General features: G+C 42.3%; 1 protein-coding gene and 1 long non-coding RNA gene across 7 annotated transcripts; one reads left to right on the forward strand and one right to left on the reverse strand.

The window, feature by feature from the left end:
• ZC4H2 (zinc finger C4H2-type containing) lies at positions 1-11553 on the forward strand. Of its 3 annotated transcripts, none has more exons than XM_074834933.1 (5): positions 1-664; positions 5441-6422; positions 7663-7835; positions 8983-9145; positions 10285-11553. In XM_074834933.1, the coding sequence occupies exons 2-5, from the start codon at positions 6267-6269 to the stop codon at positions 10396-10398; spliced, it is 606 nt and encodes a 201-aa protein (XP_074691034.1). In that variant the 5' UTR covers positions 1-664; positions 5441-6266; the 3' UTR covers positions 10399-11553. The 3 variants fall into 3 exon arrangements, with proteins under 3 accessions (XP_074691034.1, XP_074691032.1, XP_074691033.1); XM_074834931.1 differs by having other exon boundaries at positions 6251-6422; XM_074834932.1 differs by lacking the exons at positions 5441-6422; positions 7663-7835; positions 8983-9145; positions 10285-11553 and adding an exon at positions 822-1940.
• On the reverse strand, positions 1954-25531 carry LOC141927681 (uncharacterized). 4 transcript variants are annotated; one of them, XR_012624558.1, is made up of 7 exons: positions 25398-25531; positions 24624-24766; positions 18797-18897; positions 16756-16871; positions 13057-13276; positions 3893-3997; positions 1954-1991 (listed from the first exon to the last, which is right to left on the reverse strand). It is a non-coding gene; the product is annotated as an uncharacterized LOC141927681 (long non-coding RNA). The 4 variants fall into 4 exon arrangements; XR_012624556.1 differs by lacking the exons at positions 1954-1991; positions 3893-3997 and adding exons at positions 7670-7803; positions 8469-8573; XR_012624557.1 differs by lacking the exons at positions 1954-1991; positions 3893-3997 and adding an exon at positions 7973-8573.

Here is a 25531-nt window from a genome sequence, read left to right on the forward strand (position 1 = left end):
CAATCCAACAGTTTTATTTACATTCAGTTTTTCTTTTCCACAGTTACAAGTGCTATGTATAGTAGCAGAAATAAAAAAGAAAAACCTAAGGAACAAAATATGTCTTTTCCGAACTCCAGACACAGTCACATCACTCAGAGCATCTAGTAGAAAACAGCATGGTAGTAATAATGGCTACGGCATACCTTTGTATCAAAGTTTTTAATCAAAATCGTGAGCTCATTCAGCAGTCTCTTAGTGCGTACTCGATGATTTTAACGAAATGCTAAACAATTCACAGATCTCAGGAGGAAGCCTCTGCGCTTTTTGCACTCCTAACAACCTTTGACATAATGAGGTGTGACAAATCGATTTAAAATGTAGTTGCAGGAAGAAGGCCAGGAAAGCTCTGCTCTGCCTTGTGGGTGTTGTGGTCCTCCTGCCGTCCCTCTGCCGAGGCAGCGGCGGGCAGCCGGACTCCAAGTCCCAGAGCTCCCACTGGCGCTGCCGCACAGGCTCAGAGCTCGAACGCTTGGAGGGGGTGACTACATTGTGTCTATTGTACGTTTTTTTCTTTTCCCCCCCTGGCATTTTGTCCATTTCACGGGAGGTTTAAATCGGGAGTGAAAAGCATGGCAGATGAGCAAGAAATTATGTGCAAACTCGAGAGCATCAAGGAGATCAGGTATGTTTGCTTTGTGCCGCATCAGCTACATGAAGCAGCTTTTTCCTCGGGGGAGCGGAGGAGTTGCATCTATCTGAAAGTAGCTATTGTGCTACCGAGGGAAAGAAAACCACGCAGGGCTTTATGATAAGAGCTGAAAATACGTTTTTCTAAGTAGGCTGGGAGCATCTGCTGCTGGGAATCGCCGCTGGAATGCGCAGTGAGGGGCGACAATGGTCGTGCCTTTCCAGAGAATTAGCCCTGAGTGGGAACACGAGAAGGAAGAGCGCGCGGGTGGGAAGGACGCGGCGGCCCCGCGCAGCGGGCGGAGTGGTGTCGGGCCGCGGGTGGTTTTTTTTAAGCCCTTGAATTATTATTTCTCATTCCTGAGGCTCTCCGTCACAAACCTATTATTTTGCCCCCCTCGCTCCCCGGCAGGAGCCTTGACGGGCTGGGGACGGAAGGGGATGCACGAAGAGCGGAGTACGGCGCCGACGGGCGAGGAACGGCGCGGACAAGCGCAGGCGCGGAGACCCGCGGGAGCGGCCGCCCCCCGCGGTCAGGGTGCGCGGTCCGGGCCCGGCGTTACGCGGGGGCTGTGCGCTGAATTTGGGCGCGTTACGCGCGCGGCGCAGCTCCGCCGGCGCTCGGCTGGATCTTCCCGCCCGGCCTTCCCGCTTGCGCGGGGGCGGAGAGGAAGCCCCGCGGAGGGCTCCCCGCCCCCGGCTTCTGGCCACCGCCCCGAGGCGGCGGGCCGGGCGGCCAGCGCGGGGGGGCAGGGCCTTGCGGGAGCGAGGGCGGGGACCCACCGGCCCGGGCCTGCCGCGGGGGTTCGTGCCCGGGTCCCCCGCACGGCGAGCGGCGGGACGCGGTGGAGCGGGGGGCGCTGAGCGGCTCCGTGCGCGCCCACCCCGGCGGCTCGTCAGGGAGCGCATCGCCGCTTAGGCTTAGGACGGTGGTTTTCAGGATGGGGCCGGAGCCGTCCGTGTCAGTGGGAATTCGTGCAGCGGAAAGCCGGGACACGTTACAGAGAAACTGGGGGCCGCGATTGTGGAGCTGTCAGCGAGGCGCCAGGCAGGCCGACCCCAAAGCCGTGAGAACTGTTCTGGGACCGGGCAGCTGGCGAGGGGCTGTCGGGGAGAGAGGCCGGGGAGAAAGGCGCTGCCACCGGCTGTGCCTGCGGGTGGTCACGGAGACTTCTGGCCGGTAACGGCACCTCCAAGAAGCACACTTTACCCACGGGAGAGGTGGATCTGGCAGCGGCGTACGGGCCTCGGCCGCCTTCACACGATACCACAGGGCTGAAGAGAGATCCAGCAAAAATAGTTGTGTGTCCATCATCCCAAAACTATTTGTAGAAAGAAATGGGACAAGACATACTTTGAAGAGCAATGCTTTTCTTCTCAACTGTTAGGCAGGCTCTGTTTTAAAATACAGATCTAAATATGGCCTACTGCAGTTTGTGGTCCAATTATCATAACACTTAATTTAAATATCTCATTAAATAATGTTTTCAGAGAGACTGATATCCTGTATCTGGAAATTTATGGCACATTCAGTTTTCTGAGAATATATTCAAAGGTGATACATAAACTGTAATTAAGACATTTTTGCTGTTTGTGGCATAAGGTACTGTCAAGGTGACGTTACTAGCTTTAGTGTACAATGAAGTATCAAGAAAGTTGCTTGAAGATATTTTAAATAAAGAATCAGCATCAAAAAGTTAATCCTACTTGCAACATTGATGTCAATTTTGAGTTACCTTTAACAAAATCTGATCAAGTAAACCTATGTTTTCATCCCTGATCTTTTAAAAGGAGCTTGCATTCTATGAAGAATTTATTTCAAAATAAACATGAGAATTTCTTATGTTTACAGACACACATTTGATAGATTTGGCCAGCTTTATTTTAATTTGCATTCCAGGTATTATTCTACTGGAAGAGAGGAAAAAAGCCCTCACAATCAAAATCAAAGAAATTGCCCATTCTCTGTCACTCATTAAAGGCAGCTCAGCTGGGTTTTTGCAGGGATTCTGGAGTATGATTTTGAAGACCTGTATCTGTATCTATAGATATATACATATAATTTGTAGTCAAATAGAATACTGCAGTCAGTAAATGTATGTATATGCCCACAATCCAAACACATCTGCACATGCTTATTTATATGCATTAAGTAATTCCACAGAAATAACCCCAGTCATAAAATTAAACAAATGCCTAAAGATTCAATCTCTGTTCTGACTGGGACGAGATAAAAGAGAATGAGAGTGAACTTAACTGATGACAGATGCTAGTTTCACTGCTTAATGCCCTACTGGGATGCACTTATCAACTACTGTTATCAATGCAGTGTAAGAACTTAAATAGAAGGGAAAAGAATATGAGGGCAGAATTCATCAGGCAATCTAAAAATCACACGGTTTCTGTTTTAAAATATTACTGCATGTTGCCTGATGCTGTTATAACAGGAAGAATTCTAATTTGTGTGCAGTTTTTCTTTCCTAATATCAAAATCTAATCATTTGGACTAAAACAATCCCCTGTAACTCATTTGTTGTAACAATTTGGCAGAGCAAGGCAGCCAGTGACTAGTAACAGTGAAGAAACTGATCTATTTCCATTGTCTTAGGTGAATGCATGCCATAAATACAAGAGAGGAAATGGAGGAAACTGGGGACAAATAACTCCCAGTTTCAGTAATCAAAGCTGCCATGACTAAATAAATATTTTAAGTAAATGGGAACAATGAGACTTGATGAAAACGGGGGTAGATGGTTGGATGGTACTTTTTAGTGAGCTATTGCCACATTTAAAATGGAAGGTAAAGAGGATCTCTTTTACTGGTTTAAGTCCAATATTTACATTTAAACTAGTATATGCCATTGTATAGTAAATGACAGAACACCTTCAGTGACATTAAAGATTACACTGTTGTAGCTACGTACTTGAATTCTATCTACATCCAGTCTTCTGCACTTCATTCATAAAACTTTTACTAGTTGACTTATTATTTCATCAGCTATTTTTTACTCTTAATGGTGAGATACGGACTTTTCCAAACTTGGAATGACTGTGTACCTTTTAAAATAAGTATACGCTCACAGGTATACAATTCGTCTTTCCTACAATAAACATACTATATGAAACAAGGTCAACTCTATGGTGAGCTACAGCAGAGATAAAACAATCATACTTACCAAGTAAATTTTATGAAATTTGGTTTTAAGTATGTTTTCCACAATACCTGTGAATGTCTCTGAGTGACCTCTGACGTGCCCTTGTAATTGGCTTTTTCTGTATCTGTTTTTGGTCTGGTATTTCTATTCTCAACAGTCATGGGTTGCAATCACTGGGAATAATGCAAGGCAGAATTTAGTCTTACTTTGTTCTAAGGAAAGAAGCAGCAGTCCCTCTGACCTTCAGGTTTTTTTATTGTTCTGTTTTAAATCTCCTTCATTCATATTATCCCTAACAGGCAGCTCATTTCTCAATACATATTGAAGAAGTTATTTATGATACCGTTTTTATCTCTTGCAGCTTTATAAACTCCTGAAGTGAGAGAGGGAGGAACCCTGGTCACATTACTGGCTATAATACTTGGAATACATAGCCATAATTAGTTGGCCCAGGGACCAACTCTCCTTTCTGCCACGCTCTTCAGCAAATGGTGGAAGCCCATTGTGCCAGTGACGTCTCACGCACTCAGGAAAAGGTTACCAAAACTAGGTGCACAGGCAGATACTGAACTCGCAAAGACTGATTTGGAAACAGAAACAAGGGGACTGAGAGGAGGACTCACAGGCACAACGTCAGAGCCTCCCTAAGAGGGATGGTGACAGAGGGTGAGCCTCAGGCAAATGAAAGCAAGAATAAAATTTATACAGACACCTGCCATATACTTGAAAGAGTCCTCAGGCTAGCTTTAAAATTTCTTTGTCTTTGGGAACTTTGATTGGAGAGAAAACAGTAACTCTCTTAAAGTGCAGGATATATATATTCTCCTATTCTTACAAGTATCATATAGAATAACACTGAGATAAACCATCCATTCCTCAGTGCTGTGGGAGCAGTTTCCCCTTGGGGACTGGGTATGGGAACAGTTTGTAAAGGGAACAAATGTCCCACAGAGGTTTAGGAATCCCCTTTCCTAGAAGCAGGTAAAAGACTAGTTCCCATCCGGGGGGCTCAGTGCCTTCTGCCCCCATTAAAAATATCAGACCCATGTTGCTTGCTTCAATGAGAGCAAGTCTGGGCCTAAGTGGGAAGGGAAGTCACACACCCAGTTCTAGGATCAAGGTGAAATCCCTATTCTGGGATTTCACTGCTAATCTGGTAGGCAGCTTCCTATAATCTACAGACTGTATTCTATAGTCAGCTTTGCTGCTTACAGTGAATTTGAATCAAACTCACCCCACTTTGCGTTGGGATAGGAACAGGATATTTAAACGTGAATGCAAACATTTTCTTCCCCATCTCCCTCTTACATCATGCCTATAGGAACTCTACTGTGTTATTTAGTGGTGCACTTGGAAACCTATATGGATCTATTTGTACTAGGTGTTAGGTGACTGAAAAGGAATGCTACATCCTTGTTTCACACAAGCTACAGCAAGAGTTCTGGAACTCTTGATTGCATGCCTGAAGTGTGACATTGCAGCCTCTTGTTAGAAACATTTAAGTGTTACTGGCACATTGGTGCCATATTCTAACTTCCAGTACAGAAAAAATAACTAAGGCCTCTTCATTAACTAAATCGCAGGACCAAGAACAGTTTGTTTGTTCTGTTCAACAGCTTGGACAAGTGTTGAATCACAACAGCAGTAGATTGTTCTGCTGCTTAAAACTGATGACTGAAACTCACACTCCTCGATTATAAGCTTTGAAGAGAAATAAGGACTCAGCATCTAAACATCTTTGCTATGGAATTACGGATTGGCACAAATGAAAAAAAAAAAAAACAGAATGCAAGGTATGGGCAGAAACATTTACAAATATGTGACGGATACCAGATCTCAGCAAAGAACCAAAAGAATGCAGAGTTACTTGCAAGTGGGATGTGGATGGCCAGTGTAATTTGAGTTTTTACTATTCTGTTATGTCATTGCTCTGAAATTTTCTTTAACCTGATGTTGAAGTTAGTGTTTTAGCAGTTCAAATTACTGTCCACATAGTTTTAGTCAGTGTATATGACACTATAATGCCCCTCCAAGTCATTTCACATTTCTCAGAATCCTGTGCTAAACCTCCTAGATTTTCTGGATTTCTCTGTTTTGGAACTAGGGTTTAATTTGAGTTAACAGATGCAGTAGAACTCTTGGTACAAATTCTCTGATTCTACAGTAACTGTTAAAGTCTGACAATGTTCTGTTAATTTCATAATTCAGTATAAGAATTCTCATAGCACTGAAAAGCTCAGCAAAAGAGCTGGAATTAGAATTCAGTTCTTTCATTGCACCTCATCCTTTCTCACGCTTAGTCTCACCCTTGTCTATTACTGCTATACCTTCCTCCATCTATTCACCTATACAGTGGCACCTCACTAAAATATGTTGCAGTGACTTACTGTCATCTCTCTGTATTTTTAATTATCACTGGGATCCAGGAATAAGACTTTGCAGATGGAAAAAATAAAGGCACGACTAAAAGCAGAATTTGAAGCCCTGGAGTCTGAGGAGAGGCACCTGAAAGAATACAAACAGGAAATGGACCTGCTGCTGCAAGAGAAGATGGCCCATGTGGAGGAGCTGCGTCTGATCCATGCTGATATTAATGTGGTATGCAACAGCCCAGCTGCAGACAACCTAAGTCACAGTTGTATTATGACTCATTCCACAGGTTGTGGAATTGTGCACATCAGTGAAGCATTTCTGGTTCAATAATCTGGATCCTACAAAGGATCCTCCTAGGATCCTACACAGAGTGCAAAGTAAATTTACCTCAGGATAATTGTTTTTTCCTGTCTGTGTTGGGCAGGGTATTTTGTAATGTTGCATAGTAAGCATTTGCACCCAGAGGATAGAGAACCAAGCCCACTGTAGCCACAACTTTACCAGCAGCCACAGTAACACCACTCTGGCAGTGCCATAGAAAACTTTTCTTCCTGTTAGTCTTTTCTCATTTAGCACCTGGAAACAGAAACTTTGGCAGCTAGGTGGGACTTTTGATTGGAGGTTTTTGAAAGAAAAGAGATTCTAAGAAAAATGTATTTGTTAAGTTCTTAAGGAAGAGCTGACCTTGATCACTGAGTGGAACCACCAAACAATAAGAAGCACCAGCCTGAAGGAGTTAATACAAATAAAACAATTTGTAGAAGATTAGCAAATTAGGGGGCTAAATGGGGAATGTATTTTTAAACCTGCAGTTTTTACGTCATGTTAGAGCACTTACATGACTGTACAGTGCCTTCTAGCTCTGAAGGTATCTGTGCTTTGCACCAGAAGAAAAAAGCTCCCCCGTTGTAAACAAGTACAAGCTACATACTGGATGTGCAGACTGCATTTATTTATCACTTGAAATGTCTGTTCCCCTACCCAGCTGCATAACCTCAGTCTCTGTTTCATCCTTCCCTCTTTCCTGTCAGTTTGTCTTTTTCTCTGCTGCTTTTCCCATTTACTGCAGTAAGAGAAGCAGGAACCTTTCCTTAGCTTGTTTGTTAACTTCTAACCATCAGTGTTCAGGTATCTTAGAAACACAGAAAATTAGTTTAATTTTGTCCCTTGATAGTTTTCCACAGCTGCTCACTTGCTGACTCATCTGTAGACGGTCTACCTTTTTCTGTTGTTCAGTTCATATATGGCCTTTTTTAAATGAAAATGCATCTTGTATGTCACTTTCAGTTCCTTCTTCCTTGCCCAGTTTTCATCCTCCCAGCATCTTAACTCTTTTACTGTTGCATTGTCTCAAATCTCTTCCAGCTTTAGTAAGAAAAATCTCTTCTTTCTGATAGTCTCTTGCTCAATCAGAGAGCCACTGAAGGGACAGTTCTTTAAAAGCGTGCCTATTCTCCCATTTCAGATGGAGAATACTATCAAGCAGTCTGAGAACGACCTCAACAAGCTCTTGGAATCTACTCGTCGCCTGCATGAGGAGTACAAACCCCTGAAGGAGCATGTAGATGCTTTGCGGATGACTCTGGGATTGCAGAGGCTGCCAGATCTGTGTGAGGAGGAAGAGAAACTGTCCCTTGAGTAAGTCTCCAAAGCAAGCATCATCTGGCTTTACACCTTCTCTAGATTCTACTGGTTATTCTGTCATTTTACTTTTGTTGGTAGGTGGAAGCACAAACTTAAAAGCTAAGCATGAAAAACAAAAGTTAACAAAAAAGGGATGTGGGAGCACATATATTTGATAACATTCAGTCTGAATTTGTTGGAAGTTAAATTTAGATTATTCCAAGCTGCAAACTCTACATATGACATGCAAAATTCAAGGGTGGTTGGTTCTCTAGATTTTTACACCATATGCTGCTTTTTCTAGCAACTTTTTTCTTCCTGAAAATATTTTTTTTTGCTTGTTTAGCAAGCAGAGGTAGGAGGCACTACAAGAAAGGGATACAAAACAAGTATTCTTCAGTTGGTTTGTGCTACTGCTAGTCAGAATTTTACTTTCTGCTGCATGCACATGGCAGTGGCATTTAGCCATACACCTATGACTGTCAGCAAGTAAGTTTACCATAGATGTGGAATAGATTGGGATAATAAATTAGAGTTTCATTTTTAGATATAACCTAGGTGGGGGACAGAATTAGCTACTATTCAAAGAACAGTGTCCTTTGTTTAACAGATGAGTTTTAAATGCAAATGATGTTTTAAGAAACTTACTCTTAATACCCAGCACATTTGGCATCATTTTCACAGACACACAGTTTTCAACATTTCTTCTGTATTTCTTCAGAAATGCTGTTTTCCATTCCAAGCACCTTCACACTACAAAGAATGTATTAATCTGTTGCATACAAAAGTTATTCACTTTAACAGAATAAAATGTGAAAACTAAATTGTGCATTGTTAAAACATAAAAGGTGCATCTAAAGCTGTTAAAGATCAAATATATATGTTGTCCACTTTCCATCCTATTAGATTTATATCCAGTTGTACATCAAGGTATCTTAGGAGCTGACAATCTGGAATCTGGCTGAAGTGTAGAAATGCAGAGGAAAATACCACCAATTCTATTTATGAACTAGTCCAAGTGGTGTCTAAGTGTAGGCAATTTGACTCTAGTGGAGGAACATGACAGTGAAATGCAACCCATTATATATTCACAGAAAATATCCTTTACAAACTAATGGAAAACTCCAGAAGATGTTTATACTTTTGTTTTTATTTTGTCTAGCTACTTTGAAAAGCAGAAAGCGGAATGGCAGACAGAACCACAGGAGCCTCCCATCCCAGAGTCTCTGGCTGCAGCTGCAGCGGCTGCCCAACAGCTGCAAGTGGCAAGGAAACAAGATACCAGACAGACAGCAACTTTCAGACAGCAGCCACCTCCCATGAAGGTCAGGAGATGGAATGCGGCTGGGTTTTCTCTTTTGTCACTGGATTTGTTTATTAAGTTGATCAATATTTATGAAGAGGAAAAATGATGTGTCCTGATTCCGATTCTTCTTGCAGTGGTTCAAATCAAGAGCAACCCCAGTAGGTATAAAGCAGTAGCACCAGTCATCAAGTGTTAAGGACAAGGCTCTGTATTATTTGACTCCTTTTCAGCTTAAGAGTCTCCATCAGCAGAGATAGAGGCATTTCCCACTCCTCTTGTGTTTCATGTGGGAGAAAGGCGTGTAAGAAAAAAAAATGCTGGGCTAAAGAAAAACTAATAGCTGCGAGTTAATCCCAAATGGATTCAAATTCGAAGTAATGCACATATTTTATCAGGGAGTGTAATCACTGATGGTACAATTACCAGGAAAGGTGATTGTTTCTGCTTTTCTTGGCATCTTCAATTGGATTATTTTAACCTAACCACAGGCACTTAAGTGACAGTTTTACTCAGCTCCTTCTGTAGTCAGTAAAAAGAGCTAAGTAATTCCATAGGGGTATTCATCCCACCCAAGTTCCAGAGATTCACTGACTAAGGAGGCAAACTGATGTAGGTATACTCCGTAGTTATGTACTTGCTATCTGGAGTTAGGCCATCAAAAAGCCTTTCTGAATGTAATATGCTTCAGTTAAATGGAAGTTAAAGGGCTTAGTATGGAGCAAAAGGGCAGAGTTCTGCATCTTGTGTTAAATACGTGGAATCCATCTAACCTGCTTGAACGCTCCTGCCTTGAATTCTATGACATCACAGTTAGCCTTCACTGTAACTTCTCTGACTCAGTGAGCTATTACACATGTAAACATCCTTAAAAGATGTGGAACATTTAACACAAAATAGAATTTAATGTTAGTTACTGATACATGCCTGAACCATGGGTCTGCTGAACTGTAGTTTCAATTCAATGAGATACTCTCGTGTTTCGGTTGAAGTTACTGTACAGAGACCTGGATTGTATAGAATGTCACACTGGTTTGCCTTTGAAGGCAAGAAGCCTTAGCTAATTTTTTCTGTACCGTAACTTAGAATATGATACTCAATAACCAGTGTAACAATGACACTTAAACCTTTGTAATAAGAGGCTGTAATGTCACATTTCAGGCATGTTTATCGTGTCACCAACAAATTCATCGGAATGCGCCCATATGTCCACTCTGCAAAGCAAAGAGCCGATCTCGGAATCCCAAAAAGCCCAAGAGGAAACAGGATGAATGAAGCCCAAAAGATTGACAAGCAAACACGTGATCTATTCCAGTACCCTTCCAGTAAAACTGCAAATGTGGCCAGACTTTACTGAAGTGCAGACTCAAGTATGACCGACCCCTTGTTTTCTATTTAATGCAATGTAAGCACAATGTTCCTGTTCTGTCTTAATTTCCTTCCAGTCCTTAGGATTTGGTTTTAGGAAAGTAAGTATTACTGGTGCTACAGTTTAACATTCCAGTCATTCCATCATTTGGACTTCTAAACAACATGGAATTCTTATGCAGATATCCTAAATGCCAGGCTGTTCCTATTGGCCAAATGTGATTACCACAAACGCTTTTATGTCCTCTTTTTACAAACAGATGTTACTAAAAGATTATTCTGCTTTCTCCTGGTAACAGGAGACTATCTGAAGTACTGAAATAGCAGGCAGTCTGTTTTTGTTTCACCGAAGAACAATTTCTTTTCCAAGCTAGTAAGACTGCATAGGTCTGGGCATCCAATAGAGCTCTTTTTATACAGGGGAAAAAAGAGAAATTTGTTATACAGGAAATCAGTGCATTAAGGACACACACGAGTTCTGATTTACTGGAATTTGATTGTACCATTCCATCAACCTTGACAAAATTTGGAAGGGGGATCAAGTTGCTGGCTGTGTATGAATTTCTAAAAATGATGTAATTTGTGATGCTTTAACATCTTAATACGGTATTACTTCCAGCAGTCAGAAGACTGATTGACTTAAGTACAAGGCTCAGATGAAGTGTATTAATGGTCCTCCTAGGCTCTGTGGCTAACCAGCCTGTGGTTCTCTAGGAAACATGCATGGAAGATCCCAAATCTCTACGCACACAGACTGCAACACAAGCCATTCTGCACATCTTCTATTCCTGGTTTCTATAGCCAGAATCTCCCTTGGCAGACATATCCTCCACTGGAGGACAGGAGAGTTTAGTAACATGCACCAGGAGCAGTATCAACTAAAAATTATGTATTTCATCAGAACTGCCTGGCTTTGGTGTCATCGTCCTCCCTCAACCCAAACTTCCCATTTTTGTATCTTTTAATAGGTCATTTTCAAGTAAGATTTATTTCAGCCCAGGTTTTTTTTCTTGCTCTGTATGTGTGCCAAAAGAACCTTTACTAAAGGATCCTTTAGACTGCTCCCTGTATCCGTGTCTTCCTTTTGTTTCACACTATGTAACAACAGTTCCTCCAGTGGGGACAATGGCAGTGACCCAGCTACAGAACCGAGGCTTAAAACTTACCTCTAATCCCAGCTTTGTCACCACCTTTGCTGTCTAAATTGATCTCAACTATTAAATATTCTTTTCACTAACTTCAGGAGGCAGGGACCACCTCTGTACATTCTCTCTTTAGCCCAGGTTTTCTTCTATTGTTATGCTAGAATGGTTATATTGAGAACCTTGCCTGTTAAATAGGAAGAACAGGGAAGCCCCAAGTCTCTAGTCAGAACTTTGCCAAATGCTGGGGACTGTACGAAGCCACATAAACCAATTTTACTGGCCAAATCACATACGTTGCCATTGATTTCCCAACTCTGTCACAAAGTACATGAGTATTTTATTGAATATAGTCCTATAATTCATGCCAAGTTCAGTTGATATTCTCCCATTTTAATGTTTCATAGCTAAACATCTGTCAACAGCAGAGACAGAATGTGGACCATGCGGTCCTGAAAATATGTGAAGAGCAGTAAATTCTGTTAGCTGAATAACTGGGATTCAGTCTCTGTGAGACAGCAATAATGGAGGTCAGTAGCCTGACCCCATGCTCCAAATGGCAGTAGTGCACTACCTCTATCGCCATGCAGGTTTCCTAACACAAATACTGGATTCTACTTTTAAATGTCAGAGCGGCCACATGCTGTGTGCCCTGGTCAGAGCAATTCCTACTGAGTTTAAGGGAAGATGCACAGAGTTAAAGGACAGTATGTGGACTCCCCCAGAGTGCGTGCATGAGAGCAGCATACTTTGATGACAGCCATAGATAATTTTAAAAAGTAGTGACAGTGGAGAATGGGCGAATGGTCTGCAATGAAGTAGCATGAATAGAAGGATATATTTGTAGAAACTTCGACTTACAGTTCTGAAATAGGGTTAGTCGTGGCTGCTTTCACTTCACTGTTACATTGCCAGGTTCCTTCTTTCTTGCGAGATCTCTAGAGCTCTGAAGTATGCTTAAGGAGGCACCATTTACTAATTTAGCATGGCAGTTTTGTATTTTTACTTTTTTAAACTAGTTTCTTGTGCCCTTGTGTTTAACAATGTTTTTTAAAAAGAAAAGATGTGAATATGACATACTGTATTTGTGTCAATCACATACTGGCGTTTACAAATCTTTTTCCACATCCTTTACAAAGTTCTGCCACATGAATAGCGTGCATTGCTGAGAATGAGTCTAACTGAGTAAGAGTCAACAGTGTGTCCTGGCAGCCTAAAGTGCCAACCATGTACTGGGGTGCATTGAGCATAACACAGCTAGCCAGTCAAGGCAGGCGATTGTCCCATTCTACGCTGCACTGGTGCGGCCTCGAGTGCTGTGTGTAGTTTTGGATGCCTCAATGTAAGAAGGACATCAAACTACTAAGGGTGTGTCCAGAGGAGGACGACCAAGATGGTGAAAGGTCTTGAGGGCAAGACTTACAAGGAGCAGCCAAGGTCACTTGGTTTGTTCAGTTCGGAGAAGAGAAGGCTGATGGGGAACCTCATTGCAGTCTACAACTTCCTCATGGAGGGGGCAGAGGAGGGGGAGGTGCTGATCTCTCTCTGGTGACAAGCAACAGGACACGAGGAAAAGATTCTTCACTGAGAGGGTGGTCAGTCACAGGAACAGGCTCCCCAGGGAAGCAGTCACAGCACCAAGCCTGCCAGAGTTCAAGGAGAGTCTGGATGACACTCTAGTCATATGGTTTAGTGTTAGGTAGTCCCGCAAAGAGCAGGGAGTGGGACTTGATGATCCTTGTGGGTCCCTTCCAACTCCAGATATTCTACAATTCTAGTTATTAGAAGACACTTTTATATTACTAAAGTGCAGTTTAACCCTGGCTTTGTCATTCCCTTTCCAATGGGTATTGAAGTGACAACAAAAATCACTGGATTGTTACAGATGGTTTTCAGGGTCTATTCCTGGTTCCTTACTTGCCTCAAAGGATAATCCTGTTGTTCTGCAACCAAATGGCAAAAAACCCCAAAACACAAGCTTCTCCCCTTGCCCCCCACCTTAAACTCATGCTAAAAGGATATGAACACTCTACTGTGTCTAAAGGCTTTGCTACAGAAATCTTCATACCCAAGCTGGGGTAGATCAGTTGTTCAAACTTTAGTGCCAAGGACCCCATTAACTATAAAGAAAATGTAAGTCAAATTTTAATACTTGCACTTCCTGAATTCAGGTTTAGTTTTCTGAACAGGACACTGACTGAACCTGCCCATGGCTTCAAGTTACAGAATCTAATTTTGAAAGAATAGCTGTTGATGTGTTACTCTAAATAGCAGGCTATTCAAGAAATTAAGACTTTAACAGCACTTTAAACAAAGTGCTTTCCTTTATTCTACAGTTTTCTAATTCCTCTGACATAGGTTTTCATTTTAGCATTTAGGTATTTTAGCAATATCTGGTGCTTTCACTGGTTTCTGTGTTTTAAATATTTCACTCCAGTGCCCAGTAGGAGTAACAGTGTGCTACCTGTTTAATTTGTCTGTACAGTCCTTTTTAATAAATTGTTTGTTTCATGTCATGCTTTCTTCCTGCAGAGTATTTTCACATCTGTTATTTGCTTATGATCCTGAGAAGCAGCCATATCCCAAAAGGCAAAACCCAGCGCTCTAATTTTACAGGATTCAATTAGCCACAATTCTGTTATACCTTTACAGAAACTTTATGGAGGCAAATATGGGGAAATATCTGTTCTAATGAGCTTTAGAAAATAGAAAGGAAAAAGAGAAAGAAAGACAGGTTTTAAACCTAGCCAAACTTCTCAGTCACATGTCTGGAACACAAACCTCTGTGTGCTTAAGCTCCAAGATTTCTGCATCTGCCTAAGAGTTATAGAAATGGTGCCTAATTCCCCAAACCAAAGTGCTTCTGAAACAAACCTATCCTCTGCTACCACTGGCTACTAACACTGAAACTGGACAGTTTGCAGCATAAAAATGCCTAAGTTATACTTGTAGGTGTCCAGTTATGAAACTCAAACAGACCCAGAAAAATAACAAGGAAATTGTGTCCCTCTGCTGCAGTTCAACCACTGAAAGCTCTGACTGGGGCATTTATTTCAGTTTGTGACAGATTCACAGAGCTTCAGCTTGAACTACTTCCGAGTCAATTTAAACTAATTCAAAACAAACCACTCTTAAGTGGGAACAAGTCTTGCTCAGAAAGGTTTCAGTTTAAAGAAGAGTGTCACATCCAACACCTTCTGTCAGGTGCTAGATTGCCAAGAAGCCAAAACCCAGATGTATTCCTCACAGCTCTTTACTACTGAGGAACCTTGTTTTGTTTTGCTTTCTAAAGTTAAACTGAAAGCGGCAAGAGACATGATTCCCTCCCTGATTTAAGGTAGGAGATAGGTGTCTTCCAAAGAGTCCTGCTTTGCCATTAGGAGATTTTATCTTCTGCTAGTGCTTGCTAGAAGTTACTTCTCTCAAACTGGTGACTGAGGATCTTATGGGAGCACTCCCTAACCCAGCTGGGTCAGGAAAGCCCATATATGATGTACACTGCCAGCAGAGGTAACCTACTGCATGGTAATGAAAACAGTTATGAGAAATAACCTACTTCATTGGCATACCTGTATTCAGAGAAGAATGTCTGTCCCAGACCCAGAGCTCAGAACCTGAGCTTGGTTAAATATAAGCAGCATGATTTTTTTCCATAGGTACTGTCTTCAACCACAAGACCTAACGACTGCCCCGATCTTCCTTTGTACCATGACAGCCATCCCAAGATAAAAAAATAAATTATTTTGACTTCTGTTGACTTTGTTTACTACTACCTGAATTGTTCAAACTTTGAAACATTCTCCACTAATCTGTTCATCCAGATGCTCTTTCCAGTTCCTTAATCCTAACCCCAGCTGTAACATTACTTATAACATTAGTCACAAAGCTACTGCACTGACTCACACCTTCCCAAGAATTAACCCTGAAATATTCCCTATAACAATGAGCTCCCAAACCCCTGATCTTCCTAACTCAAATATTAAAGTGTAGTATTAAAAATCACCTAATATATTTCAAGGGGAAGGGGGGAGCACTGGAGCACCTAAGCCTTAAATCTACTCCTTAAAAATTTCTACTATTGTGCTCTTCAGCTTTCACTCTCCCTAACGTTACTCTAACTTCCCTCTCTTCCCAGAAACCAATAATAGACAGAGTGACAGACCAGTGATATCTACTTATTTGTGACCCACTAAAGATCTTCAGTTTCTTGCAGTACTTGAGTTTTCCTACTTATTCTGTCCCACTGTCTAATTCTTTGTTCTTTGCCCTCCTTTATTTGGCACTGTTTTATATGTTTGTCACCAAGACAAAATTGTCCTATCTGTGTAACGGTAACTGAATCTCACGATGAGGAGGGAAAGAGAATACTGGAAATAACAGCTTTTTTTAGCTGTGGTCAAAATGGCAATTTGTATGGAGAGCTATTTAAAAGACTCATTTTCTGAATGAAAACAGAGCTTTAGAAGGGCTTTTTTTTTGTTCCCGATGCACACAAACTTCTATCACAGGATAGACATTACATGTATGTAGTTAGAAGAGATTTCTTACATAGGTTTTCTCTAAGAGGTCTGCAGCATCTCAGTTCTGTTAGTCTGTTATTCTGATCAAGCAGACAGACTGAAGTTGCATTTCCAATGGTTTAAGCTTCAAAATTATTTCCACTTAACATAAACATCATTAAATACATAGTCTCATGGGTGATACAAACCTTATTTAATTCAGCCAAACACAAGTACAGTCATCTGTGTTGAAGCTCTGAGTAATGGATGAAAACGGTACATTTCTGTATTCAATCTCCTGGAAAACTACCACCCTCTGCATCCTTATTTCCATCTTTTTTTCCCCTCATATATCTAAAGAGATCCCCAAATAGCCTCTGATTTTCAGACAAATGTCATCATTCTTTGGTTTTTCATTCCTATTTGTAAGAATAATAAAAACTAAAAAGTTTGAACCAATGAGCAAACTTGGTTCTGTCACAGCTCCAAGCAGCTTCTGGTGTTCTTTTGCTCAGTACTCCCTCTCAAACTTTCATACAGAAACACTTCACCCACCTTTCAATGCTTAGCTGCCTAGAAGAGTGACAGCACTTAACCAGTTTCCTGCTGTTTTTAATTATTACCTTTTTGATACGTCTCCTATACTTAGATGCTTGCCTCAAAGAAAATGACTGAAATGAATTACTGTATTACTATGTCCAGCTGCTTCTCTTCAAGTGTCCCCCTTTGGAGGATTACCCTGCAAAACAAAGCAAAAAGAATGTTGAGACCAATTAGACTATCATACTTTCAGAGCACTTCTTCAAAGCTTTCATGTGATTGATGGAATAACCTCTCATTACACAAAGCTACACAATTCCATTACTGAAGACTAAATAGTTTGCTTTAGGTTAACTGCTTGGTGTATTCTGTTGTTCTTGGTTTAGTTTTCCTTTGTTTATTTGATTTGGTTTTAAAGCTTTACGTGTGCTCCATGATCTGCTGGACCAGAGCGACAGTCATCTATAGTTCCTCCTGCTTTTACAACACTTCCGATATTTAAAGTTGGTAATTAATAGTGCCCATTATCCCATCAGCTGGAGTAACACATTTCTCCTTCCCTGAGGATGTGCTGAAAACCCACGCTGTGTCCTGCACCACGGATGAGATTTCCCATAGCCCTTCAGTGTTCTCTTTGGCTTTTTCTGTCCCTTTTATTTTCTTAGGCCATTCCTTAGCTTAAAATTTTATCTTCATGTTCTCTTCAGGATTTTGCACTGTGATACTATACCAGACTGGGCACTTAGAGAGTTATATAGACAAAGTGTTCTGAAAGATAGCTTAGAAGAAAAGGAGACAGAAAAAACAAACAAGCAAACATTCTCTATGCATCCACCCATTGTCTCGTTCACCAAAAGATGCTGAAAATTCCTTTTTCTCCAATAGGAAAAAAGGGAATTTTTAGGGGTGAGGGGAAGACAGATCACATGTAATACCCATTAGAAAACAGAAAACAGAAACAGAAATCAGTGGTTTTTATTAGTAAAACCAAGCTGTTACAATTAACAGCAGGTAACTACATGGGGAGCTGGGGGAAGGGTTAGGGGCTGGTGGGGGGTTTTGAGGTTAGCAGTGGATATGGGACTGGTGGGCACATCGAGGCAGGTGTGGGGCTTAGAGCTTTTGGGGGACAGGGTGGGGGGAGTGTCAAGGTCACTACTACAACATGACCCCTGCCCTCCCCCACCTCTGAACCTCCCCAACACAATCACTGGTTGCATGTCCAGGTGCATCCACCAGTCCAAACGTTCTCAGCCCACACCAGCCTCCCCAGGTGGCACATCACCCACAGATCAGGCCCCAGACCACCCACCGGCCTGCAGTGATGGTCAAGGAGCGGCTGACCAGCTGCCAGCCTGCAGCGTCCCGCTTGCCCCCACCTCTGCCTCGCACGGGGACACCCCCCTTTTCCTTCCCAACACGGTGCAGGTGTCCCACCCCTCGTCCCCACTGACTGACCATCCCTGCACCCAGTGTAACCCTCCCCAAACCTGGCAGCCGCCTCAGGCACCCAGGGAGTATTCCGAGCAACTCACTGCTACCCTGAGCTGCCAAATGCATTGCAAAGTTAGACAAAGAGCTGTAAGTCAAACTGATGTGCACAAGAGTCACAGACTTTCACACAGTCACAAAGGCACTTGGTACTAGTGCCAAAGGAAACACAGAAATTAATTACCCTCGGGGTTATAGACTTATGCCATTTTAAAACAAAAGAAATAGATAGATAGTCCCACCTGCCCACCCCCTTCAAAAGAAAATAACTGAAGGACACGGATAATCTTGGTAAAAGAATGGGAAAAACAAATGCATGCTGCGCATGATGCCTGGAACACACTCTTTAGTCAGCAGAGAAACCCCAAAGTATATGACCTCCCCAAAGGCGTACCTTCTTGGCACCACAACGTTGCCTATATGTAAGCACACTGCCTCTCCCTACTGTAATGGCATCCAATACCAGCAAGGACATTGTGAAAAAATGTAAGAAACTACAGTATTTACCAGAAACGTTTCCAACACATGAAGAAAACTATTTAGGGTGAGAATAACAGGGTGTGCAACTAGAATGAATACTCTGCACAAAGGCTTGAGCTGACCAGGGACTCTTGGGGCGTAGCACATATTTACTGACTGTGAAGCCTATTTTCAGAGTATAAATTCTCCTGGTCTGACTGAACACAGTTGTGGCATACAGTACAGCAAAGAAATATTGAGCTTTGGGTGCAAGCCTGGAGTAAAAGAAAAGCACACATTGATGACAAATAAGAACTTACAAGCCCTATGGAATTCAGCCACATTCTTCTTGATTTACTGTCTATTTAAGTACACAAATTCTGGAATTCTCTACTAGTTTATTTTTCCAAAACTGCTGATGCAAGAATGAAATGCATGTCAAAAAGACACAGCACAACTGCTTTGCTCTATAAATTACTGGTGCTCTACGCTGCACAGTTACAGTGCTACATTCTTGCTTAGAATTCATGTCAAAACAGCATTATAAAGTAGACTATAATTCTGAACCTGGGTATAAGAGATCCTGGTTTGCAGTCAGTTGAAATGCAGCATTCTTGCCAATAATCCATTGCAGAGATCAGCAGCTATATGGTGGCTGCCACACTTCCTGTGGGTTAACCCCTGCAGGCAGCTAAGCCCCACACAGCCAGTTGCTCACCCCCTCACCCCAGCAGGACGGGGAAAAAAATTGTAAGGGTAAAAGTGAGAAAACTTGTGGGTTGAGATGAAGACAGTTTAATAAGTGAAGGAAACAGTGTGTGTGAGCAAAGCAAACTAAGGAATTAATTCACAGGACACAGGAATGATGTGGCTTAAGAAATGATGAGGTAGTGCCAAGCACGTGGGGAAACATTAGGCAAAACAGAGACATGGTCAACATGATTTCAGTGGGTCAACTACAAAAGTATCTGTAGATTTTCTAATACTGAAACCCTTAAAAGAGATTCACTAGGCAGCAACTGCCAAAAATCTATGAACAACGTATTTCATAAGTACATCTAAACTTCTGTCATGAGATATAACCTCCCCCATATCCTTCACCTCCAAAAAAACCCTTACCATGAATTTATTTTCACCTTTAGACAGCATACCTGTGACAAAGTAGATTTTTTTCCTAGTTGTTCTACAACTTGATGCAATAGCTTTGGCTAGGAATGGTGATAACTCAGTAAGTAATTTACAAATCATGAATATCTTCCTTGTTCAGGAATGACTTGCACTAGCACTATACATCACCGTTTCTACATGAAATCTGAACATAGAAATATGTTGCAACAATACTGAGAAAAGATAACAACATTTTATCTGTGACAACATAATAAAACATTTCAGATATCCATGGCATCAGATAACTTTCATTAGAAATGACAAAACTTGTTCTTAGTTCGAGTGTTGAGCTGTCAAAATCACAACTCTACAGAAAAAAATAAAACCAAACCAAACAATACACAAAACATCATGAGTATTTTCCCAGAGTTATCCTAGAAATGTTACAAACCACAGTAGGGTATTTGTTTCTCCTCCAGAAGGTTACAACCACATAAAGAGATACTGACTTTAATCACTGCTTTATTCAGCTTGTTCTTCAAATTAGAGCGTATTAAAGTAAAACAAATTATTGGAGGGGGATGAGGAAAAAAGTAAAGGGTGGTAAGGATAAGAGTGACCAACTAAGTATTTCTGCAAGGACATAACATAAATTAATATATAAACATGAGGAGTGGTTGTAACACCTTAAACAAAACACGTTGATCAAAGAGAACAGGTCACTACTACGGTAACAACGAGAGATGCAAGCAGCTGAAATACATGTCTGAGATATGCACCATTCTGGTAGTAAGGCATAGTAGCACTTCACAGTAACACAAAGACACGTAACTGCGTGAACTATTCTGATGTGAAATTTGGATGAGTTCGGATATAATCCTTATCCCCTGGCTTGACACTGTACCTAGGAAATTAAGCAGCAAAGAAAATACATCAGGCCGAACCCTGCTATCTGCTTTAACAAGACCAGTTAAAGATAAGCTTTCTCTCTGAACTCTAGTACTCATCACTAACAGAAACTATACTAACCTTGACAGACATTCACCTAACCTGGTTTATAAATGTGTTTTTCTAGTAGAAACCACTCAGTGACTATCCGAGACACTTCTAGAAAAACTGCTCTTTAAGTAAGAGAACACTGTTCTACCATCACAGGTGACTCGGCATCACCCTCCATCTCAAAAACTTCTCAAGAACTTCCTGCTTGTACTCTCTAGCAATGAATGCTGTAAAGGTAAAACAAAGAGAACAATTTATACTTTGCAGTATACTATTTGGTGTGGGAGAAGGGGAGGAGGAAGCAATGAAATTTGTGGGAGCTTTGTCACCAAACCAACCAGAGCAATTAATTCTAGAACAGACAGCAGGGATTTAACATAAACTGTCTCTCCAGAAGAACACCACCTATTAAAACAGTCATAGTAGTAATTCAAGTCATGTGCATACTGGTCAATTCTACATCTTATTAGCCCAAAATAAACATGAAAATGCCACAGAACACCGATCTTGTCTAAAACTGCCACAAACTGTAGCAATACAGTTTCAGTCCAGTTTCTTTAACTCTACCAGTACAATTTTCTACAGAAAGAGGGAAGATGAGTCATTCAGTATATCAGCCATTCATTTGCCCTCACTCCCTCATGTACTCAACGAAAACTTTCTAATGTGCATTTTCAGTGCTTCTTCCCTCAGGATTCTTTTCTCAGAAAACTTCAAAATTATCATCATGAAATATCAGCCAAAACTGTTGTGTAGTCAACTAAAAGCATATCAGAAATAACAATACAATTTGTATTACTGTTAAGTCACAAATAAAGCTCCTCTTTCTCAACACAAAGAGCTTAGAAAACAACGTATCACAATCGCAAAGCAATGGCAAAACTCAGTTGCAAGTTTTGCAGGTCTTAGATGATGGCTTCATGGCATATTCTTTTCCCTTCATCTGAAAAGCTGCTATGAGCTGAGAGTAATATTACCATATAACAAACTGATATATATTTACACAGTCCTTCAAGAATACAGAAGGCATTTGACAACTCTCTTGCCCCAGAACCATTGACAGGAATCACTGGCAACAGCACAGTGGCCTGGAAGCACCACACGTGCACTGACAGCCTGATCCAACCACTCTAAGCCCTGTGTACCAGGGTTCTGGATATGAGACAAGAAATCACTATTTTTCAGGTGAGCATAGTGGAACTAGGGACAAAAAGAAAAGCATATTGCACTGAAACCATTCTTATGGTTCAGCACTTTCTGGTGGCTGAGAAACATGATCTGAACACAATGTCAGGACCAGACCCAAAGGCAAGGCACACACTAACAACATGGAGGAAACCTGGATGGAGCACCTGCGTTATGTCATGTTTATTTCCACAATGAAAAGTTTTCCCTTAAATGCTCATACATATGCAAAGGTGAAGATGCATACAAGATGCGGGGCTCAGATGAACAGTGACAAGACAACCATTGTGTAACATTTCTCACTCAACAGTAGGCAGTTTGCTTAGGTCACACATTCTGTGATTTTATGATTAAGACAGAAGTTCTAGAGTTGGCCCCACACAGAACTAAGTCAGATATACCACAATTTAGTAGTTCATTTGCAGTTTCTTGCAAACACACCTATAAGTTTTTCCAAGACCAGCACAGTGGAATAACCCATGTCAAGCAGCATTCATACTAGTGAGTACCGAGGGAGAGGCACGCACACTGAATAACACCCTTAAGTTTAGATATTGCAAAGGCCTTATCTAGCACGCAGCACATGAGAAAAACACCTTGGGACACCTCTGTAACATTCTGGTCAGAGTCCAGGACATTTCAGAAATGGATCATCAAGGAACCCAACGCAATCCTGTTAAAGCAATCCTCCATAAGCCAACCGAGCAGTCATTCAGAAATTCCTTTAAGGTGGACATTAAGCCTACTGAATTCTGACTCCAGTGACACAAAACCCGTATTGCTGAAAAAAAGCATAGAGCACACACACAAAAAAGAGACCTAACTTGGCCTCTGCAACCTCAAATAACATCCTGCTGTTGACAGGAGTCATTAGAAAAGCTAAGCACTGGCACCCAAGAAAGCTTACTTCAGCCCTGTTTGCTGACAATGGGTCAGCTTGTGCTCATTATTCCTTAGAGTTACAAGAGTGGAAAAAAACAGAAAATAATCATGTTACCTGAGAACCGAAATTTGAACAGTAAGTTTCCCATACTGCAAAGATGGTCGAAGTAAAAAAACACACGATAAACCAGCAACTTCAAAGTCAATCACAAAAGAAGGTATTTTAAGCAGAGCCCGGTCAGTAACTTACGGTACAAGTCAGAACACATAATCATGTAATAAATCCATAAGACCTTAACAGACCTTTCACCTCTATTACAGAATCTGTATTACTCTGGAAACAACTTCTTGTGGAAGTGTATATAAAGCACTTACTCTCTGCACTAACTTTAGATTTTTAATTCCTCAAAACCCCAGCATAACTGTTAACACAGCATCACTGTGAGGCATGCAGCTTGACAAGAACAACACTGTTTGGAGTTGGAATTGAGGACCCAAAGTCACTGCAGTGTATGACACACACTCACCTTCTGAAGTCTTAATTCCTTCCTTCACAAACTTCCTGGCAGTTTGTAAGAAGAAACAGGAGAATTCTAGTAACACTGAAAGGAATTTTAGAATTCACTGTCACCCACCTGGCTCTTCAAGATCAAGGCTAAAGTAATTTTTGACATTTGCCTTTCACTTGGCAGACATGTTTTCAACCTGTACTTTCAATCACTTCCAAGGGATCCATTTCTATTGCTGCTGCCTTTGATGCACCTGCAACCCCCACATCTGCAGAGTGAACTCTTTTTCTGTTGGGAATTCTCTAGGCAAGGGACAGAAACTGGAACAAGCCTGGGACCTTCTTACAGCACCTTCCTGAACTGCTCTGCATTTGTTTCTGCTTCAGGGCCCCTCTGCTCCTCTGAGAAATGCACCATGGAATACTGTTATTCCTGGCTCAATCTCCCACCATATGTGTAAAGGCTCCTACTCCACCTTTGCACTTTTACTACTCTCAGTCTTTCAGGGCTCTCTTTTTGACCAGCTCCTTTCTCCTTCCCCTCTCACCTTGCACACATGAACTCACCACTTCTACTCCTCTACTACAAAGTCCCTACCAGGCAACTCTACGTCCCTTTCTTTGAGTGAATTTCACATCTATGTCTCAGTTTGGGCACTGCAGCATAAGCTGAGATTCTTTCTTCTCAAAGTCTTCGGTTTCCCAGTTTCTGTTCATAAGTCCATCAAATAAACAGCGCAAAGAAGGCTGTACCCAATGCCAGTAACTCACAGCATGAACTTGACTGATGCACTCACATCATAGTGACAAAGCTGCACAAACAAACAAGTGAAACATACCCTTCTTTACTCCACTTGTAATAAAGAAATCTTCAGAAAACAAAACAGCCTGATGAGATTCTATTCTGGAGTCTTATTACACATCACAGCAGAACAAGACTGAAGATAATATTGTGCATCAGGAGAAAGCTATATGGACCAAGCTGGAAAACCAGCTGTCAGAATTACCTACACTAAAGTGAGTGGTACGGTTAAAACTCAAACAGGCAGGTGTCAACATCCAGACTTTCTTTTTTCACAGAAGACATTCATACATTACTGATATAATCCAAAATATTTTCATAAATAGGTAGCTTTGAGGCTTTTGCTGAGCTTCCTGCTCTCTGCTTTCTACCCGCCACAGATTCCCTGTCTACAAGGCAATCATGACATTAGTCTCTCCAGAGAGAACAGCAAGCTTCTGAAAGCAATCAGGTTACACTGCAAAGCACACAGAAAAATAGCTATTGAGAACTATGTGTCACAATTAAAGAAAACCCACCTTTTCCAATTTGCATAGCTTTTCAGTGGACTGAAAGTCATCTATCTTCTCAGGTATTTTAGTACCTACTCCACCCTAAATATCAGACGGGGTGGGGAACCAGCATACAACTTCACCTCAGGGTCACTTGGAGATTCTTATACCTAGAAAAAAATATAACACAGAATTCAGAGCTCACAAAAAATTACAACTATTCACCGAGAGGCTGACCCAAGTATTGGGCAATAAGGGAGAGCCAGTGGTCCAGGGCACCACAGGAGGAGCATAAGACAACGTAAATCCAGGGCTCTATTAGAAGTTCCCTTGAAGCGTCTGTTTTGAACCTTACTAACGAAGTTCACCGAACGACATGAGCAGAGCGGAAACAGAACGCTGCTCCGACAGAAACACCCCGTGCAGGGCCTCAGCCAGACTGACCAGACAGCCCCAGTTCCGGCTGCAGAGCCCCGCCGCACTCCCCGGGCGATCTCCGGCCCAAGGCCCGAGCGGCGACCCCGCCGCCGGGAAAGGCGAGCGCCGCAGGCAGGGCGAGGCGGCGGCCGCTGCCTCGCAGCTCCGTGCCTCCCGAGGGCCCCGCAGGTACCGCGCGGCTCCACGCCTCGCCGCCACCGCGGCCCACACGCAGCCACCAGCCCCGCCGCGGATCCCACCGGGTTGCCGAAACGCCATCGAGATCGCTCGTCTGCAGAACAGCGCCGGCGCGCCCCAGAACTGGGCGGCAGCGGCCCCGGGCTGGGAGGGCATGCGAGCACAGGGGGGCGGCCCTGCACGCACCGCACTTGCCGGTGGCCGGGTTCGGGTTGCGCTCGTCGCCCGCCAGACCACCGCGACGGCGCAGCCGCCACCGAGGGAGGCCCCGGTGCCCTCGCTGGGGCTCCGCAGCAGAGCCACCCACCGAAGGAGAAGAA

This window comes from Strix aluco, chromosome 10, assembly GCF_031877795.1.
Source record: "Strix aluco isolate bStrAlu1 chromosome 10, bStrAlu1.hap1, whole genome shotgun sequence".
Classification (NCBI taxonomy): domain Eukaryota; kingdom Metazoa; phylum Chordata; class Aves; order Strigiformes; family Strigidae; genus Strix; species Strix aluco.